The sequence below is a fragment of the Sciurus carolinensis genome, chromosome 4 (genome assembly GCF_902686445.1).
Source record: "Sciurus carolinensis chromosome 4, mSciCar1.2, whole genome shotgun sequence".
In the NCBI taxonomy this organism is placed as follows: Eukaryota; Metazoa; Chordata; class Mammalia; order Rodentia; family Sciuridae; genus Sciurus; species Sciurus carolinensis.
Genome location: NC_062216.1, coordinates 92,980,148 through 92,999,481, shown reverse-complemented (window position 1 = coordinate 92,999,481; position 19,334 = coordinate 92,980,148). Strand labels below are relative to the sequence as shown.

Sequence of the window (19,334 nt, the reverse complement as noted above, 5' to 3'; positions counted from 1 at the left end):
CAAGTGGTCTAGTTTGTTGGTGATGATTTCCATTCAGTTTTTTATTTGGTTTATTGTTTCCTTCATTTCAAGGATTTCTGGTTTTTTTGTTTTTGTTTGTTTTTTTGAGACTCTCTACCTCTTTATTGAAATGATCTTTTGCTTCCTGCACTTGCTCTTTCAACTGCTTATTGGAGTGATCATTCATTGCCAGCATTTGCTCTCTTATCTCTTCCTTTGCTTCATGAATCACTTTAATTATGTATATTCTGAACTCCTTTTCTGAAATTTCTTCTACCATGCTGTCACTGGATTCTATTAATATAGAATCTAGGTTTGTATGGAACATTTTCTTCCTTTGTTTTTATGTTGTTCACATATCTTCCCCTCTAGCAGTGCATTTCTCCCCGCCCCCCTGCAGAGGCTTGTAGTGACCCTGCAGGTTTCCAAAACCTCTTCTTTAAGGGGGAGATCAATATTAGCAGTGCCCAGTGCAGACAATATACAACCCTAAACCAATAGCCCCTATGAAGACATTAACAATATTGTCATAATAAACAGTATGAGTTCAATTATTATTATACAGTATAACAGACAGATTTACAAGAAGGTCTGCAGTTTCTAATGGAGGACAAGGAGGATGGGTAGGGGTATAGGGTGTAACTGTTAATGGGATAAGAAAAGAGTATATAGAAATTCTAGATTGTAGAAAGACTGAAAGTGTAATCAAAAGAAGTTGGTTGTTAGCATGAGAAAAGGGAGAAAGGGACTGAGGAAACAGGTAAACAAAAGGAAAATAGAGCAAGAAAAATAAAGAAATAAAAACTTAAAATTTTTCAAAATGGAGAGGGAAAAAAAAAAAAAAAAGATCTACACTATAGCAGTTATATAGTATTCAAACCTCCCAGTCTTTAGTATACTGATGTGTATCTGCCAATGAGCTTCCAGTCTCTAGCAGGTGTCTCAGGATGGGATTTTTCCCACCTAAAGATGGTTGCTTCCTCTTCCAGGATAATCCAAGATGGCCACACTGGCTTCCAAATATGTTGGCATATGGGGAGCTGCAGCTCAGGGTGTGGGCATGGTCGATCCAGGGTCCTGGAGGCGGGGTGTGGTTAGTCTGGTTGAGGAGTCCTGGTGGCAGCGCATGGTCATGGTCAGTCGTTCTGTTGGGCCTGGAGGTAGGGTGCAATTGGCTGGGCTGAGGGGTCCTGGAGGTGGGGCTTGGTCAGTTCGGCTGGGGGTCCTGTAGGTCCTGGCTGTTGTCTCAAAATGGCAGCAGCCACGTGTAACCAAATCTGTAGGTACTGTGAAGGCAACAGCAGGCAGCTGGTGATCTGCTGGTGGTCTGTGGTCTGTCTGCAGGCTATGGGTGGATGATTGGCAGGTGGACCTTCGGTGGTGGTTGATAAGTAGGTGAAAGGCAGGCAGGTGATGGGCAGGCAAGAGGCAGGCAAACGGGCAAATGGTGGATGGTAGGCGGCAGTCAGTGAGCAATCTGCGTTCAAAAAGTAGTCGATATGCTGACAGACTGCAGGCGATCGCAGTGGACAAATGGGATAAACAGTAGGGGATCGATAAGCAGCAAAGACTGCCTCGCAGAGAAACAGATATCCTTTGTTTGAAACCCAAGTTATGGAGCGACAAGGAATGCAGCCTCCCTCTATTCCACCATCTTGGATCCTAAATATATTTTGAAATAGGCTTTGATGATGGATTGATTGAGTGAGAGAAAATGGGGGAAAGGATAACTTTGTAGTTTTGGCCTAAGTAACTAGAAAAAGTGAACTGCCATTCACTGAGGTGGGAAAAACTGGGAGTGGTCTTGGACATGTGCAGTTTGAGAACCTTCTTAAACATTCAAGTGGGTGTGTTCAGTTGACAGTGGGATACATGTAGCAGCTGGAATTCAGGCGAGGTCTGGGTTGGAGATTGTCTTGAAAATTATGAGGTTAAATCTGTAGCATTTAAGACCACAGAATGGATGGTTTCATCAGTTGAGTGAGTTTATGGAAAAGGGAAGGGTCTAGGACTGAGCCCTGGGGACACTAATGTATAGAGATGTAGAAATTGAATAAAATCATACTGAGGTATTGAGGTGACTGAGAAGGAGCAGCAGGATTGGTAAATGGAAAGTGATGTTTGTTTTTATTTAATTAATTTCTGTGGTGCTAAGAATTGAATCCAGGAACTTGGGTAAGTGATCTACTACTGAGTTACACCCACAGCCCAAAGAGAAAGTTTAGTTGTTGTTGTTTTGGTCCTGGGAGTTGAACCCAGGGACACTACCAATGAGCTACATCCCTATCCCTTTTTTAATTTTGATTTTTGAGACAGGGCTTCACTAAGTTGCTGAGGCTGACCTCCAGGTTATGATCCTCCTGCTGCAGCGTCTCAAGTTGCTAGGATTACAGGCATGTTCCACTGGGCCTGGCTGTTTTCTGAAGGCAGCAGGAGAAAGTGTTTCAAGGAACAAAGTGATCAACTGTCAGATGCTGTAGATGGGTTGGCTAACAGGATGAAAATGACCCCTGGCTTCAGCAACATGGAGGGCCATTGGTGCCACTGAGAGCTGTTCTAGTGGAGCATTATGGCTGGAATATGTTCGAGAGAGCAAATGGCTGGAATTGGAGAGTGAGTTCAAATAGGTCTTTCAGGGGATTTTGCTCTGAAGAGCGAAGTCTACTAGTTGTGCTTGAGACAGGGATTAGGGTTCCTTTTCTTCTCGAGATATATCCTATTGTTAAAGGAGGAAAAAAATTCAGTGACACTCATGAAAGCAGTGAAGACTATTCAAGGAGAGAAAGGGTATTATAATAGGTTTAGGGACCATTTCAATGGGATTTTGCAGTGACAGGGAGAGAGTGAGTTCAATTCTAAATATAGCATGGGCAAGTGGAAGTATATAGCCAAGGAGCAGGTGGTGAGGGTGGGGGTGGTCAGTGAATGGAAAATTACTAAGAGATAATATGAGGGTAAAGGGAATTCTGTCTAACTGACCTAAGAGAATTCTTGCTGAAGGCAGGACAGGGTAATGAGACATCACCTGGGGGATGGTGGAGGATGAGGAACCTGATCAGATATTGAGGGTGATCAGATAACAAATGGGGGAAGCGGGGGCTGGTTCTTGCTAATCTGATATATCAGAGTTCTTGCTGAAATTGAATTTTATAAGGAAGTGTATAATGTGCCTGTGAGAGAGTTCAGGAGCCCAATTAAAGGGCGGTCACTTCTCTGTCACCACTTAGTCTTTTCCCCATGCTCATCCTTGAAAGAGAAAATGCAAGAGATCCAGGCAGATGTGTATTTGAATTTTTAACAGATAGATTGAATCATGTCTGTCTTCCTCCATTCTTTTCTCTAGAGACCTTCACATCCAAGCCCCTCCTAGTCAGAGCCTGTCTCAAAACAAAAAAATAAGAGTTTGGAGATGTAGTTCAGTGGTTAAGTACCCTGGATTCAATCGTCAACACCCCTCCCCCCCCAAAAAAAAAAAGGTTTTACTAAGTTGCTTAGGGCCTTACTAAATTGCTGAGGCTGACCTGGAACTTGTGATCCTCCTGCCTCAGCCTCCTGAGTTGCTGGGATTACAGACCTGAGTCCCTACGCCTGGCTTGATGTGTTTTGATTTGTGTCAGGTTTGTAGCATTTTTCATATGAGATTATGTAAGAGGTTTTGTTTTCATTATTAGTTCAGGGATTACTTGTGTTTATCTTGAAGGAGTTATGATAATAGGGATTTTTTTTTTTTTGGTATTGGGGATTTTACCCAGGGAGGTGCTTAACCACTGAGCAACATCCCCCAACCCTTTTTATTTTGAGACAGGGCCTCACTAAGTTGCTGAGGCTGGCTTTGAACTTGCTGTCCTCCTGTTTCAGTCTCCAGAGCCACTGGGTTTACAGTCATGCACCACCATGCCCATCAGTGGTAGAGAATTTTGTGAGCACATATTTCTCTTCAATAAACTGCATCTTTTGTGTTGTCATGGCATTCATATTTAAGTTTGTATCTATTAAGGATCATGAGATTAGAGATTCTTTGACATCATGAAGCATATTTTGATTTATTGTTGACTTGAATGCAACCTTTTTCACCAAGTTTGGAAGTGATAGTACATGTGTGATTAATAGTATCATTAGGGGCTGGGGTTGTGGTTCAGTGGTAGAGCGCTTGCCTAGCACATGTGAGGCACTGAGTTCGATCCTCAGCACCACATATGAATAAATGAATAAAATAAAGGTCTATCAACATCTAAAAAATATTTTAAAAAATAGTATCATTAATGTTCTTTTGAGTTTATGTGTGCCACCATTCCGAATTTCTGTTTCTCCTTTATCACTGAATTATTTAGAATGATGACCGAACCCCTGGTCATCATTTTACTCACAAATATCTATCTCTAAAATCTCTCTAAATATCTATTATTAGTTTTTTAAATAGTGCCAACCATCGTAAGTGTTGTTTTAGAAAAAAACATAAAACCATAGGAGCCAGGCATAATGGTGTATGTGTATAATTCCAGTGACTCTGGAGGCTGAGGCGGGAGGATCTCAATTTCCAGACCAACATGGGCAACTTAGTGAGACCCTGTCTCAAAACAAAAAGGGATGGGCTCAGTGGTAGAGCACTCCTGGGTTCAGTCCCCAGTACCACATGCACAAATATAACCATAGTATCATTAACACAATTTTCATTTTAAATGTTTAAAATAATTCTTTAATAGCATCAAATTTATAGTCAGAGTTTATATTTCTCCAATAGTATCTCAATTGTTTTCCACAAGTTAATTCAAACCAGGTTTCAGATGTACACTGTATTTAATTGATATGGCTCATAAATCCCTTTTACTCCATAGCCCCACCACCCCCTTTTTTCCTTGCAGTTTGTCTAATAAACAGTTACTTTAGGCACACTCTTACTCTCACCTTACTACACAGAATATGTCATAGTTAATATTGTATACTTCTATAAGCAAGCATGTAGTCTCATTTCTTTTTTGTTGTAGAAGCAGCCAATTGATCCTGCCTACATAGATTAATTCATTAAGGGTGGAAAGGGTATTTTTAAGATCAGTTCACTTTTTTTTTTTTTAACGAAGTTTTACTAATTAAATCCAGAATGTTAAATTGCATATGTTATCTACTAAATTTTCATTGTTTTTTTTCAGGAAGAGTATCTACCAAAGTGTTCTTCACTCTTTTTGCCGTGCTTGGTCTCTTCATTTGTTTCTTTGGACACAGATTCTGGAAAACAGGTATCTTGACCAGTGTACATGCCAGTTATGTTCCTTGTTGTCTCTGGTCTGCTGTGCTGTTGGGGAATTATAAACAGTACGGAGCATGAGCACTTCTCGCCACTGTCCTCATATGTTTGTGGCTGGGTTCTTTTGAGTTGCCCTGCATTTTTATCTTTATTTTTTTATGGTTCTGAGGATTGATCCCAGACCCTTGTGCAGGCTAGCAAGAACTTCACTGCTGAGCCACATTCCCAGTCCTGCATTTTAATTTTTTTCCTTTTCTCTCAGAAGTGGAGTGCAACCTCCTCTTAATAAGAGGGTAATAAAATTTGGCTTACCTGGTAAATTTCTTTAGTTGCTTGGTCTGCTAGTGACTAAAGGTAAAACTGAGATTAGAAGTCAGAGTATCTGCCTAGTGCGTGTGAATTTTGGTGATGGTGATGGACTTGCTGAGTCAGGCTCCAGGTCTGTGGTGTAGAGAGAGCCTGAAATGTCTGCTCAGTCGTAGGAGGTTCAGCTGCCCAGGGGAGTTTCAGAATCCACAGAGGGATATGGGGTGGGGAGTGGGATGGAAATTATACTTACTGAATTGGTTTTAGTTCTTTGGGTTGCAGTTTATGTAATGTTTTCAATTGCCTAAAAAAAATTTTATCAGCAAACTGTATAACTGAGCTTCATGGGTAGAGTGAACATAATTCTGGTCTAATTGCTCTTTGAATTTACTCTAATAAAGTGTTTGAAATATCAACTTCTTTCCCTCTGTTGCAACACTTTTTTCTTGTTTGGTAAGAGAGTATGGTGAGGAATACTCAATCCCTCAAAGTATAGAATGATTCTGTGACAAATAATTAATTGCTAGACTGTATGCAAAATCCCAAAGGTATTACCAGGGTTTTTATTTTTCTTTTATGTTGATACTTATCATTTTATATACATTGAAATTAAGATACAGGACAAATACTACCAATAACAACTGAGAAGAATATGAGAAAATAGGTAGAGCTGCATCCTCCTCAATCAGGATTAGATGTATTTATGGGAAACAAAGTTATATATGTGCTTTTATTTTGAGGTATTTTAATGGATGAAGATAAGATGATTTTAAAAAGATATTAAAGTCACATTTTGCTTTGGAATACCTTTTTTATTTTTCACATATAATTTCATTTTTGCTTATGTAACTGCTGAAATGTAGTGTGTAATTTCAGATTAGAAACATGACAAGAGTACTCTCAGTAGAAAATATGAAATTAACCACTTAATAATTGAAATTGATTTACATAAAAGGGTGTCTGGTAGTTAATGCTATACTTTATATTTTATCCATTTAATAATAAAATTACTCCCAATGACTTCTAAATTTCTCCTGCCTTTTAGATAATTACTGTGCTTCTCCAAATGCCATAATGTGTGACTATTCCAGGAGTGTAAGCATATATTGATAGATTAGATGTTTAAATTGCATTGTAAAAGGAGGACCTGACCATAGCTTGTTTTTGTTTTTGTTTTTCTGCCTGCTGGCTTGCCACTAGAATTATTCTTCATAGGCTTTATCTTCATGGGATTCTTCTTTTACATATTAATCACAAGACTGACACCTGTTAAGTATGATGGTAAGTGAAAGTGATAGTTTAAATTGGTGTTCACAATGGAAACTGCTGAACTGTACACAGTGGTGCACATACCTGTTATCTCAGCTACTCTGGGGGCTGAAGCAGGAGAATCTCAAGTTCAAGGCCAGCCTCAGCAGCTTAGCTAGACTGTCTCAAAAGTAAAAAATATAAAGGACTGGGGATGTAGCTCAGTAGATGGTCCTTGGGTTCAGTCCCCAGTTCTGTGGGCTGGGGGAATGGGGAATGGAGAGAGGAAAACTGCTGTGTTGACACTTCACTTTTCCTTCTGTAGTTGGACTTGTGTGTGATGTCCCCTTGCATGTGTGAAGTGGCCCCCTATGCTCCAAGTATCTCTTCTAAACTACTCATTCAGACCTTCTCTTCAGGATTTTTAATCTGTATAGCAAATTCCTTGGGATTTAGGGAAATGAAAGGCCATGTCGATTATAAACAAGATACAAAATGTACAACATCAAAATGTTAAAATGTTCCTTACCTTAAAATAGACATTTTCCTTCGCTACCCCATCCCATTTAACAGAATGCTTCTCACCTTCCTCAGTCTGAACTCATTGACAAGCCAAGCCTGTGACGCTCCTATGGAGTTAACATAGTGGTTAGATTCCTCCCTGAAGAGGTCTGCTCTATGCTGGTGTCATGGCACTGCTGAAGGGTTGGTGGGGCTTGACTAAGGGAAGACTGAGGCTGACTCTGATAATGGTACCGTGTGTCTGAAGCATACGGTTGGAAATGCTTCTCGTGATTAAACGGTGCATCTTCTCCCTTTGTACAGTTCGCCTGATCCTGACAGCTGTAGTTGGAAGCATTGGCGGGATTTTCTTGGTGGCTACATGGTGGCGATTTGGAGTCCTCTCACTGTGCATGCTGTGTGTTGGACTCGTGCTGGGGTTCCTCATCTCCTCAGTGACTTTCTTCACTCCATTGGGTAGGAGAGTGTAATTGATGTTCTGTGTGTTCGGTTCATTGTTTGGAAGACTTTAATTGGGCTCTCTAGACTCAAATATTACCTTGTTAGGAATTTGGATCCTGAAGTGGTGCTGTGTACCTCCACTTTTTGAAGGGTTCTGGGAATTTGCACTGATGATGTGGCTCTTCTAGAGAAGGCCTACACAAATAAGAATTCCTACTTTTCTGGGTGTAGTGGCACACATCTGTTATCCCAGAGACTGGGGAGGCTGAGGCAGGAGGATTGTGAGTTCAAAGCCAGTCTTGGCCAGCCTTAGTGAGGCTGGCTGAGGAACTTAGCAAAATCCTGTCTCAAAATTAAAAACAAAACAAAGCAAAACAAAAAACATAAAAAGGGCTGGGGATGTGGCTCAGTGGTTAAGTGCCCCTGGGTTCAATCCCTGATATCGAAAAAAAAAAAAAAAAAAAAAAAGCCTACTTTCTCAGAGGCACACTGTACTGTGTGTATCATAGAATGTCTGTGGAGGTAACTTTGTGCCTGTGTGTTTCTGTGAGAATTAATGGAGCTAAGGAGGACTCTTATTATGGCAGAACAGTGATTAGGTATTTTTTTGTTTTTTGTTTTTAACCCTGGAACTCTTTGTATAGTGAATCATATATATCATAAGCCCAATATATCTCACATATAAATTGGCAATGTTGTGATGGCAGCTGATCTGGGAAACCTGATGCTGTATCCTCAGACTTCCCAGGTATCCTCCACCTCCACTCCTCCCTTTTTCCAAACCCCAAGTGTTCTTAAGGTAACTGCTGGTAATTACCCTAGAGCAGTAGCCCAAGGATGGTTCTGCAATTTTGTTTTATGTAATTTAACAAATCCAAATAACCTGTGAGTTACTATTCTTAGCTTGTACAATTACTTACATTTCCAGATTGTTGTCAAAATGTGAAGAAAAGAATACAAAGATACTCTCTTAGGCTGTTTCCTTTGTGATTATTTTAGATCTTATATTAATATTGAAATTGATGGAAATGTTAGATTAACAATTAGTTTCCTGAGGCTGTTGACTCTTAAGAACACACAATATAACAGAGTACAATTCATCTGTCCCTCGGCTCTCTAAAGATTGTTTTTTAAGACCAGAGAGAATTGACAACCCGTGTGTTTCCCGACTATCCAAGGCCCTTTGTCCTGACTTTAGCAAACCTGTAGCCAAGCTCATTTCTGCTGGTCTCTTATGCGTGACCTTTTATTTAGAAAGTCTGGTGAAAAGTAGTAGTGATTAAGCTTGGCTAAATGACAGATTCTTATGGGGAGATAAGTGTTGAAATTACAGATGGGAGGTCCTGCCCTAGATGTGCTAAACCAAATACCACTTACTGGGGTTTCCTCCTTTCTGTTAATGCTTAGAAGATAGAGGGACTATAAGTTAGAATTTCTAGTATTTAGTGTGCTTTTGATAAGTAGAATGAGCCTAAATTTGGAAGTCAGGGAAAAAAATGTAATATACATTCTGGTCCCTAGTGCCCTGCCTGGCTTTTCACTTTGGACAGGGCACTGACTGCAGCTTTGTTTCATCATCTGTAAAACTCCAATAGGACAGAAGTGATGAGTGAGATAATACAGTCTTCATTTTCATCTTTATAAAAGTAGCCTAGAGCACCTTTCTCTAAACTTTGATGAACTATTCCTATTGGTGAAAATAATTTTAGCATATGCCATATATATATGTGTGTGTATATATATGTATGTATGTATGTTTACTTTTGAACTATCTCATAGCTCATGGACAGTTAGGGTGAGCATTTCCTTATTGCCAGTGGGTGTAAACTCATAATTTTAAGCATTATAATTTGAAAAATATTTAGCTGACCTCTGAGATCTGATTAGATTGCTGTTTCATCTTATGTGGGTAGCAAAAGAGATGATTCTCTGAAAAGGTCCATTCTTCATCTGTGTGCATTGTAACTATATTCAATCCTTGGCAAACAAAAAAGATGCCACTGGTTAATATAGTTGAACTTCAGAATATAATCCATAAATTCACCTCACTATGGCATGTTGCAATTGGCTTTCAGAAAACGTGGAGTCCCAAGGTCAGAACTTCTGCCCAAAACATGGGTCTCGAGCTATAGCACCATGTACAGATGAATCATGGTGCCAGCATCATATTAAATCATCAGATTTTTTTTTTTTTTGAGATGGGGTCTTGCTGTGTTTCCCAGGCTGGCTCTGAACTCCTCCTGTGTTCAAGTGGTTCTGCTTCAGCCTCCCTAGCAGCTGGGACTACAGGTGTATACCATCACACCCTGCTCTTGTTTTTTAAACTCACTTTATAAAGAGTTTTCATATATTGGTTATGGGTCACCCTAAGCTGTGCCACACGTTGGAGTCAGGTGGCAGAAGGGTTTGGTAGGAGCAGAGAATGTTTAGTTTCTGTCCCTGATTTCCTCTAGTAAGCAGTGGTGTGGCAGGATGTGGGTTGATAATAAAATCTAAAGAGGATTTTGCAGCTTATATTGTGTAAGTTCATAATTTAACTTTGAATATTTTTACTTGTCCCCCACCCCCCAATACAAAATAGGAAGCATAGAACTTTAGAGCTAGAAGGAGTGATTTAGAGCTTGGAGATAATTCAGTCTTTTTATGGGTTAGGAAACTGACATCCGGAGTCACAGGGCTAGTGAACAGAAGAGCTGGAACTGTTGTAACCTCTTCTAAAATTATCCTACTACTACATGAAGGGCATTTACCTGTGTCATTTCCCCTCCCCCTCTAAACCACCTTCAAAGGGGATCATAGCGATGGAAATGAAGAAAATTAGAGTTCATTTCTAGTTGCCAGCATATTCCCTGGTTGTTGCTTTAAGCCTTCAATCTTTGTCTGTGTTCCAGTATTGAAAAAATGAAATTTAAGTTGGTGAACCTCTTGTTTAGTCTTGATTTCTCTTTGCTTTTTCAGGAAACATAAAGGTTTTTCGTGACGATGGTGTATTCTGGGTGACTTTCTCTTGTATAACTCTCCTCATTCCAGTCATTTTCATGGGCTGCCTAAGAATAGTAAGTGTGTCATCACAAGTTAGATTTATTCATTATATTTATTGTCCCAGGCTTTCAGCTGATCAATTACTGCATGTTTTTATTCACTAGAGAGGGCTATATGATTATCTGCTTCTAAATAGTTTGTTACTAAGAAAGCAAAGGAAATTCTATATATGATTATCACACAGTCATCTTTGTTTCATCAAATGGAGCATCAACTGTCAATGTATTTCAGCAGTGGGAGCAGAAAAGTCATCTTTCTATAGTGCAAAAATCTGATGGGGCATTAGTTCTAGCTGTTTCTCCAGAATGGGTTTTCATTTAATTAGATGTTGGTGTTGAAGTTCTTTCACAGGGAATTTTATTTTCTATAGTGCAGTTAGGCATTGCTTAATAACAGAGCCACATTCTGAGAACTGCATCTGTAGGTGATTTTGTCATAGCACAGAAACGTCATAGGGTGAACTTATACAGACTAAGAGAGTATCAGTAGGTGATATAATCTTGTGGAACTGCTGTCGTATATGCAGTCTGTCTTTATGTGGCACCTGGCTGTATTTTGATAAACTGATCTTTTCAGGTAACCTTTTTTAGCTATTAATACTTGGTCCTTTTTCATGTGCCCTGAGGGATCAGAAGTGATTCTCTGTGATTGAGGCTAGTAGTGAGAATTAGAAACTACTCATTCTATCATGGATTATGCCTAAACTTTTCAATTCTTCCACAGCTGAACATCCTGTCTTGTGGCATTGTTGGCTCATATGCGGTGGTTTTGGCCATTGACAGTTACATGTATACAAGCCTTTCTTACATCACATTGAATGTACTTAGGAGAGCACTCCACACGGATTTCCACAGAGCTTTCACAAATGTGCCTTTTCAAAATAATGGTAAGACTCTTAAATCCAAAACCTGGAGTGGTGTTCAAATAGGAGAGTGGAATAGGAAAGAAGTAAGCAGCATTGAGTTTCCATGATGAACATATGTGAAGTATAAGTAGATCACTGTCTTTCCCCCCAGCTTCTTTCTGCAAAAAAAAATTGGTATATGTCAGCATGGTTGCATAATGTTGGAATGCCAGGGATTCAAACAATTAGTTCTTTTACAACCTGTTTGAACTTTTGGATGCCTGTAATAGAGAGTTCCTAGAGAGTTTGTAGTGTCCAAAATAAGACTGTGGCTTTCCTGCTCGTTACTTAGATTGTGAGCAAGAGAAAGTACATGGGTAGACTTACTCACATTGAAGTCTGATATTAGAAAGAAAAACCCAGACTTAGTCCCACGAAAGGTCGTGTTCTTATATGTTAGGTTTTAAATACAAGTGTTCAAATGGTGCTTCTGTACTGTTTTATTTATTTATTTATTTATTTTTTTAGACTTTATTATCCTGGCAGTATGGGGGATGCTGGCTGTAAGTGGAATTACATTACAGATTCGAAGAGAAAGAGGGCGACCGTTTTTCCCTCCCCACCCATACAAGAGGTGGAAGCAAGAGAGAGAGCGCAGAGTAACGAACATTCTGGATCCAAGCTACCATATCCCTCCACTGAGAGAGAGGCTCTATGGCCGATTAACCCAGATAAAAGAGCTTTTCCAGGAGGAACAGCCAGCTGGAGAGAGGACACCCCTCCTTCTGTAGATGGCATGGGCTTGGTCAGTCTGCCTCAGCTCTGGAATTCACATCCAGACTGCTTTAGCAATCCCTGGTGCAAGTCTAATATGGGATCAGCTCTGCATGAGATTATGGTGTCTTTTTTGATATGTGGTAACGGTGCACTAGGGAGTTATGATTCTAAGTGACAGAATGAGAAGGATAACTGAACAGTTGGTGGTAGAGAGGCTTTTCCTTATTTTCCCTTATACATGGGAAATTACTTTTTGGTTTATAAATATATGATCAACATATTCCATTAAATAGACACACCCCAAAATAATAATAATAATAAAAATAAAAAACAATGATTCCTCTGAAAAGCCCTGGTGTTTCTTTTTATAACTCCTTGAATAATTATCTCCCCTGAGTCTGTCTAAACTTGGGGAGGGGGAGTTATTCAATCTTTATTTACCTCTATGCTTGGAGATTTAGGGATTTGATACTGAGCTCCCGAATGTCAGGATATAAAGAGAAGTAACTCATCTTACTAAAAGCAATCTGACTACAAAGGTACGTGTCTTTTTTTTTTTTTTTTAAACCAAAAGGCACTTTTTTCAGTATTTAAAAGATTTTTTAATTGTAAAACACACATAAAGTTTAACAGCTTATTTTGAAGTATACAATCCAATAGTTCTCCTTTGTTTTTGACTTTTATTGCTTAAAATGGTAATTTAAATAGCTAAATTATTTCAGTTATTTGAAAATTAGTCAATTTATGTAGATAGTATTTTTATATGGATGGTTTATTTAGATTACAAAACATAGCATTTTGTTGTGTTTTTTTCTTTCAACACTTTATAGAGTTGACAGCTGGGTATGGTGGCACATTCCTGTAATCCCAGCAACTTGAGAGGCTGAGGCAGGAGGATTTGCAAGTTTGAGGCCAACCTTGGCAATTTAGCAAGATCCTGTCTCAGAAAGGGATGAATATAGCTCAGTGGTAAAGCACTCCTGGTTTCAATCCCTAGTACCACAAAAAATAAATAAATAAATAAAATGGTGATCTTTATCTTAAACTACATTAGATGACAAGGATTCATGCTCCCTTCCCCCAAGGAAACAAGCGATCCCTCCTTGAATCTATAGTGCCATTAACAGCCTTAAAAAAATCTGCACTTAAGTTTTCCCTGCTAAAGTAGCTGTGTTAGCATTGGTGTAAAATAGTTTTTAATAATTGTTTTTCTGAAATTAAAGCCTCTTCTACGATCTGTGTTTTGAAGTGATGAGGAGGGAGTCAACAAGGATTCAGGTATTCAGTGGGCCGGCCTTTAATTAAGAAAGACCACCTTGGATTCTGTAAGGAGGGCCCCTTCAGTTTCAGTAACCTTGTTCACCACAAGTAGCACCTGGATGCACAGGCTGCACTCCTCCTCCTCATGGGCTTTCTTCTCACCTGTCAGAGTGCTGGACTGTGAGCTGGTTTCTCTGACATGCCTGAGTGATGTTAAAGTTGATCATGGCTGTGGCACACACATGTGTGAGGTGACCACTATTTAATTGATGTTGCTTTTTACAGTTTCTTGAAAGTACAAAAGATTATTGAAGCTTCAGGTAATGGGAAAAATCTCTTAACTTTGCTTTTAAAAGTATTTTGGGAAGGATAAAACAATGAACAAATAGAAAACAAAACCACATTTGCTTTGAAAAATTTAAAATAGGTAATTTTTATTGTTTATAACCACAGTAACATTTAAATGGACTAAAAAGTCTTTTTTTAAACTTAGGGACTCTGGCTTCTTTAATCTTTGTACATTCTAACAGTTACATGGAGTATCTGTGAGTTGTTCTCAGTACCCTCAAAATGCTTTGCAAGTGAAGAGTGTAAAAGGTGGAACACCATTTTTTGGAAAGATGATACAAATTATTTAAAAACATGATAATTTATAATAAAAATCCAATTTGTATAATTTTTATAATAAATACCTATTTTGAAAAAAGTGCTAAAAAGCCTAATTATTAAAGTATTAATTTGTGTTGGTTTCATTAGCTCTTCAGGTATCAAATTGAAGAAAACGTAGTAGTATTACAGGAAAACCTCTTTCACTATCCTTAAAACATTTTCTGAAAGTTCTGATCTGTTATAGATTAGTTACTAGGTTGCCAAACCACACTAGCTAAATAGTACTTGTAGGCCAGTTGAGTTTTCTGAAGAAGGTGATAGAAAACTGATTCCAACAAAGAATTTGCTAGAATACTAGACCTGGAAAGGACTTTAGAGATCATGTTATCTGTCCCTTTTATTTTATGCCTGAGGAAATTCTCAGATAACTGCCCAGACCTAAGTTGGAGATGCTCAGCACCCTATCCAAATGTGCTTTGTATTAATCATAAAGATGTAAAATCACTGATTATTTTCAATTTTCTTCTAATAAACTGGTAGGCCAGTCTTCATGTTAATATTTATAACTATGACATTTTTAGGAATTATTAATTTCACACAAGTATGTTTTTCCAAGTTAATTCTTTGTGGTCCCAGACCATCATAGGTTTGTTTTCTAATACCAGGGATTGAATCCAAGGGCATTTAACCACTGAGCCACATCACCAGCCCTTTTTATTTTATTTTAAATTTTGAGACGGGGGTCTCACTAAGTTGTTGAGGCTTAAATTTGTGATCCTCCTACTTCAGTCTCCTGAGCTACTGGGATTATAGGCAGGTACCACCATGCCTGGCCCATTTCTTTTCTTTTTTAATTTCAAGTGACTGATACATAATATGTAATATTTCTAATAACCATAAATATCTATATAGAAGCATTTGTGTAGAACTTTTTTAAGGATCGTTCTTGATGATGTCCGTAATACCTGTTGGTAAACTTCATTAAAACCCATAGTTCTTGGCTTTAATTTTCTGAGAACAGGGCCTTAACCCTGGTGCTCAGTCCTGCATTGGGCCTTAGCCCTTAATGGGAGAGCAGCTTACCTGTGTTTTCCTTTTATATTATGGACTGAACTATAATCTCACCAAATTTATATTTTGAAGCTCTAGCTCCCAGTATCTCAGAATGTGACTGTATTTGGAGATAATGCCTTTAAAGAGGTGATCAGATTGAGGCCATCAATCCAATCTGATATCCTAATAAAAAGAGAATAGGATATACAGAGAAACCGTAGGAGCACGTGTCAGAGGAAAGTTCATTTGAATAAGCAGCAAGAATGGCCATCTGCAAAGAGGCCTTGGAAGAAACTAGTCCTTCTGGTACTTTAATCATACACTTCTAGCTGCCAGAGAAAATTTTGTTGTTTAAGCCACCCAGCCTGTGATATTTTGTTACTGAAGCCTTGGCAAAGTAATGTACTTTGCAAACATTTTATTCCTATAATTGGTGGAAATGCTCCCTCGCAGTTTTGCCATTGTATTTACAAGGACCACTCTATGAAATTGACAATAGAGAGGAGCTCCAAGTTAGTCAAAATTTTGGATTTATCCAGGGACTACCATGTAAACACTGGGGAGATTGGCAGATCTAGATCAAGCTATATCAAAACAAGAGGCAAACAAAACACAACACAACATGAAAACAAAATAATAGTGGTCTTTGACTTGGATATTTTCTTCAAGACAAATTTGAGTTTTTGTGTGTCAGACATTGTCTTGTGTGCTAGGAAACTGATGGCAAATACTACAAGCCTGATTTCTGCTCTCAGGGCTTAGTGTAACAAGTGAGACAGATACTAAAATAGTTATACAAAGAGGTACAATATGCAATGACAATTTCTAATGGGGTGAGGCAGAAAGAGGCCCATCAGGGAATATTTTCTTGAGGAAGTGGTTTAAGCTGAGATTTGGAGGGTGAGTAGGAGTGACCAAACCAAAATGGGGCAAAGTGTGTCTCATGTAGTAGAGGGGAAACAGAGTCTTAAGCCTCCCTTCTCATTAGAGAGAGCACTCAGGTGTATCTCACTTGGATGCCCAGCCAGTCCTGATAGCCTTCATTCTGGTGGTTGCTGGGTTCAGCTCTTGGTATTCTGTTAAGGGTACTATCAATCTTTGTTAAATTTTAACCACACGACAAAACTGCAGCAAACACCTTCCCTTTTTATCTTGCTGCTTTAATTCCTCCCCAAACCCTAGAATTTGGTAGGAGTTCTCTAGGAGATGGGTCAGCATGTCTTCAAAAACAATTTTTCCTATTCAAGCCCTGTACACAACTGTAATGTACCTGTCACTCCCAGGGTGAATTCCTCCCCTTGCAAGATTACAGAATGGCTGATTATGGAGTCTTTAAGGGGTGAAAGGCTCACTGTCTCACATGAGGTTTATGGTTCCTACTGACAGATTCCATTGCCCAGCTTGTGTGCACATACTCTGACCTGCTCGAACTCATGGTGGGCCTGTTGAGAAGCACATGGATATCTGTGTCTCGGGGCTTTGAGCAGAGGGACAGAGATCAAAATGAAAAACGAGAAGCAAGTGAGATCATTATTAAGCGTACCTTTGCTCTCCAGTTCTCAATGAGTTTTTTCAGCAATTGAACCAGGCAGGTCTCAGTTTGCTTCCTTCTTCCCTTTTCTCTTATTCTCCCCTCCACAACTGGTATAGGCTGAGGCAGGAGGATTACAAGTTGAAGGCCAGCCTGGGCAACTTAGCAAGACCCTATCTCAGATAAAAGATAAAAAAGACGGGGGATGTAGCTCAATGGTAGAGCACTTCTGGGTTCCATCCCCAATACCTAAATAAAACACCCCTGCTCCAACCAACTGTCATTTGGGGGACACCATCCGTGTATCAAAATTCCTTAAAACAAGATATTGTCAGGTCTGGGCTTAGGGTTCTAGAGAGAGAGCTTGAGGCCCAGGGTTGAAGGCTTCTAAAAAAAATCTCTTATTAATGCCTGACATTTTTTCAATATAGTCTTATTCCATGAGTAGAGCTATTCAACTTTCCTTTCAACCCAGCTCTCACTTATGAATTCCTTTATTGATATATACCAGTTATTTTCTTCTTACTCACTGAATAGTGTTTTTACTATCTTATGTTTTACATAGGTCTTGAGTGTTGCACAAAGTAGGAGCAAAAACCCATTGAGGTAGGATGTTTTTGGGGGATACTGGGGATTAAAAGCAGGGGTGCTTTACCACTGAGATATATCTCCCCCTTTTAAAATTATGAGACTGGATCTTGCTAAGTTACTTAGGGCTTCACAAGTTGCTGAGGCTGGCCTCAAAATTGCAATCTTCTGCCTTAGCCTCCTAAATTGCTGGAAAAACAGGCATGTGCCACCAAACCTGGTAAGATAGGTCATAAGATGAACATATTCTACAGGTTAACATTTGAGAAATTCATTCACTATGGAAAAAAAACTTTTTCTTTTTTTCAGGGTAATGAACCTAGAGTCCTGCACATGCTATGTAAGTGCTCTGCCACTTTAAAATCCTTAAACTTTTTTTCTTTTTTTTGGCAGGGTTGGGGTGGGGGGCAAGCAAGATCTTGCTAAATGGCCCAGGTTAACCCTGAACTTTCCATCCTGCTTCAGCCTTCCCAGTAGCTGGGATTATTATAGGCATGCACCACCAGGCCTGATCTGGAAAACACCTTTGAAAGCAGTGAGCACTTGACCACAGAGTAGTGCTGAAATTTAAAACCAGGAGTGGAGAGGTCACCTCCATTTTAAAGTAGCCAAAGGCCAGCCCAATTAATCTTCCACTGTATATGAGAACAAAAGCAAAATGCTGAAGTTTGGGGGTTTTATGCAACCACGATGGACTAATCCAGTACATAATAAACCATACTAAGTACTGTGAATATTCTTTTTCCTTTTGGAGGATATTTAGGTTGAATCCAATTTGTTCACTCTAATATGGCTTGGACCAGGGGTAGCAGTGCATGCAGATGGTGAGGAACGGTAGGTTTCTGATATATTTTGAAGAGCGAGCCAGCAGAATTTGCTGAGTTGGGATGCAAGATAGAAAGTAGAGTCAAAGATGCCACTTTAGGGTTTTTGGAGTTGGCAGCTAGAAATGGGATTAACTGGGATGGGGAATAGTGTGAAGAAGTTTTGGGAGTTCCACTTTGGACATCTTGAATTTGAAATGACTCTTTGGCAGTCACAGGTGGACAAATCGAAGAGTTAAAGAGGGGTATAAACTGTAGCTGTAAATCTGAGTCATCCAGCATTCAAGTGATAACACCAAGGAAATGAGCAGATACACAGCACCAAATAGGAATAAGGACTGACTGATGGTGGCTAACGTTGGGGTCAGAGAAAAGAAAGGAACAAAGGGGACCTAAGAAGGAGATGCCAGTTAGGTTAAAGGAAAATGTCCCCTCAAATGCCAGTTAGAAATTATCTCCATCAATATTTTATTAAAAAACATTTTGTTTGTTAATTGAAAAAGGTAGTAGCAGTCACCTCAAGTTAACTTGTGGATCGATGATCTTCCATTGTTTTCACTGAAGCAGTATAGAACTAATCTAAAATTGTGGGAGTTACCTTGATATTAAAGTATACCAACGATTAAAAATTTGAACAGAAAGCATTTTATCTGAGGTTGTATATAATTGTTTTTTAAGAAGTGTATTCCCTATATAAAATTTAAAAAAATATAGCTGATAGTTAATATACAGATGATGTACTAATAAATTACCCACAGGCTGGGTGGCTTAAAACAATGGAAATATTTTTCTCACAATTCTGGAGACCAGAGACTGAAATCAAGCAGTGGTTGTTCCCTTCTTGGAGCAACAAGAATCCATTTTGTGCCTCTCGCTCGGTTCTGGTTCTGGCAGTGACTCATGATCCTTGGTGTTCCTTGACTCTTGCCTTCATCTTCATCTTCACATGTTTTCTGTGTTACAAATCTCTTCTAAAAGAACACTAATCACTGGGTTTAGGGCCCACTTTAAATGCAGAGTGATCTTATCCTGAAATCCTTAATTATA

At 39.1% G+C, this 19,334-nt stretch overlaps 1 protein-coding gene across 4 annotated transcripts in view; it reads left to right on the top strand.

The window, feature by feature from the left end:
• The window catches only part of Tm7sf3 (transmembrane 7 superfamily member 3), a 42,392-nt gene extending 29,621 nt beyond the window's left edge, over positions 1-12,771 (top strand). For all 4 annotated transcript variants that reach the window (XM_047549912.1, XM_047549909.1, XM_047549911.1 and 1 more), the window contains 6 exons: positions 5,148-5,234; positions 6,749-6,829; positions 7,622-7,774; positions 10,718-10,815; positions 11,525-11,687; positions 12,174-12,771. In XM_047549912.1, the coding sequence (XP_047405868.1) occupies positions 5,148-5,234; positions 6,749-6,829; positions 7,622-7,774; positions 10,718-10,815; positions 11,525-11,687; positions 12,174-12,436 (845 nt within the window). In that variant the 3' untranslated portion in view covers positions 12,437-12,771. The remainder of the gene's footprint in view (positions 1-5,147; positions 5,235-6,748; positions 6,830-7,621; positions 7,775-10,717; positions 10,816-11,524; positions 11,688-12,173) is intronic.
• The last annotated feature ends 6,563 nt before the right edge of the window (positions 12,772-19,334 follow it).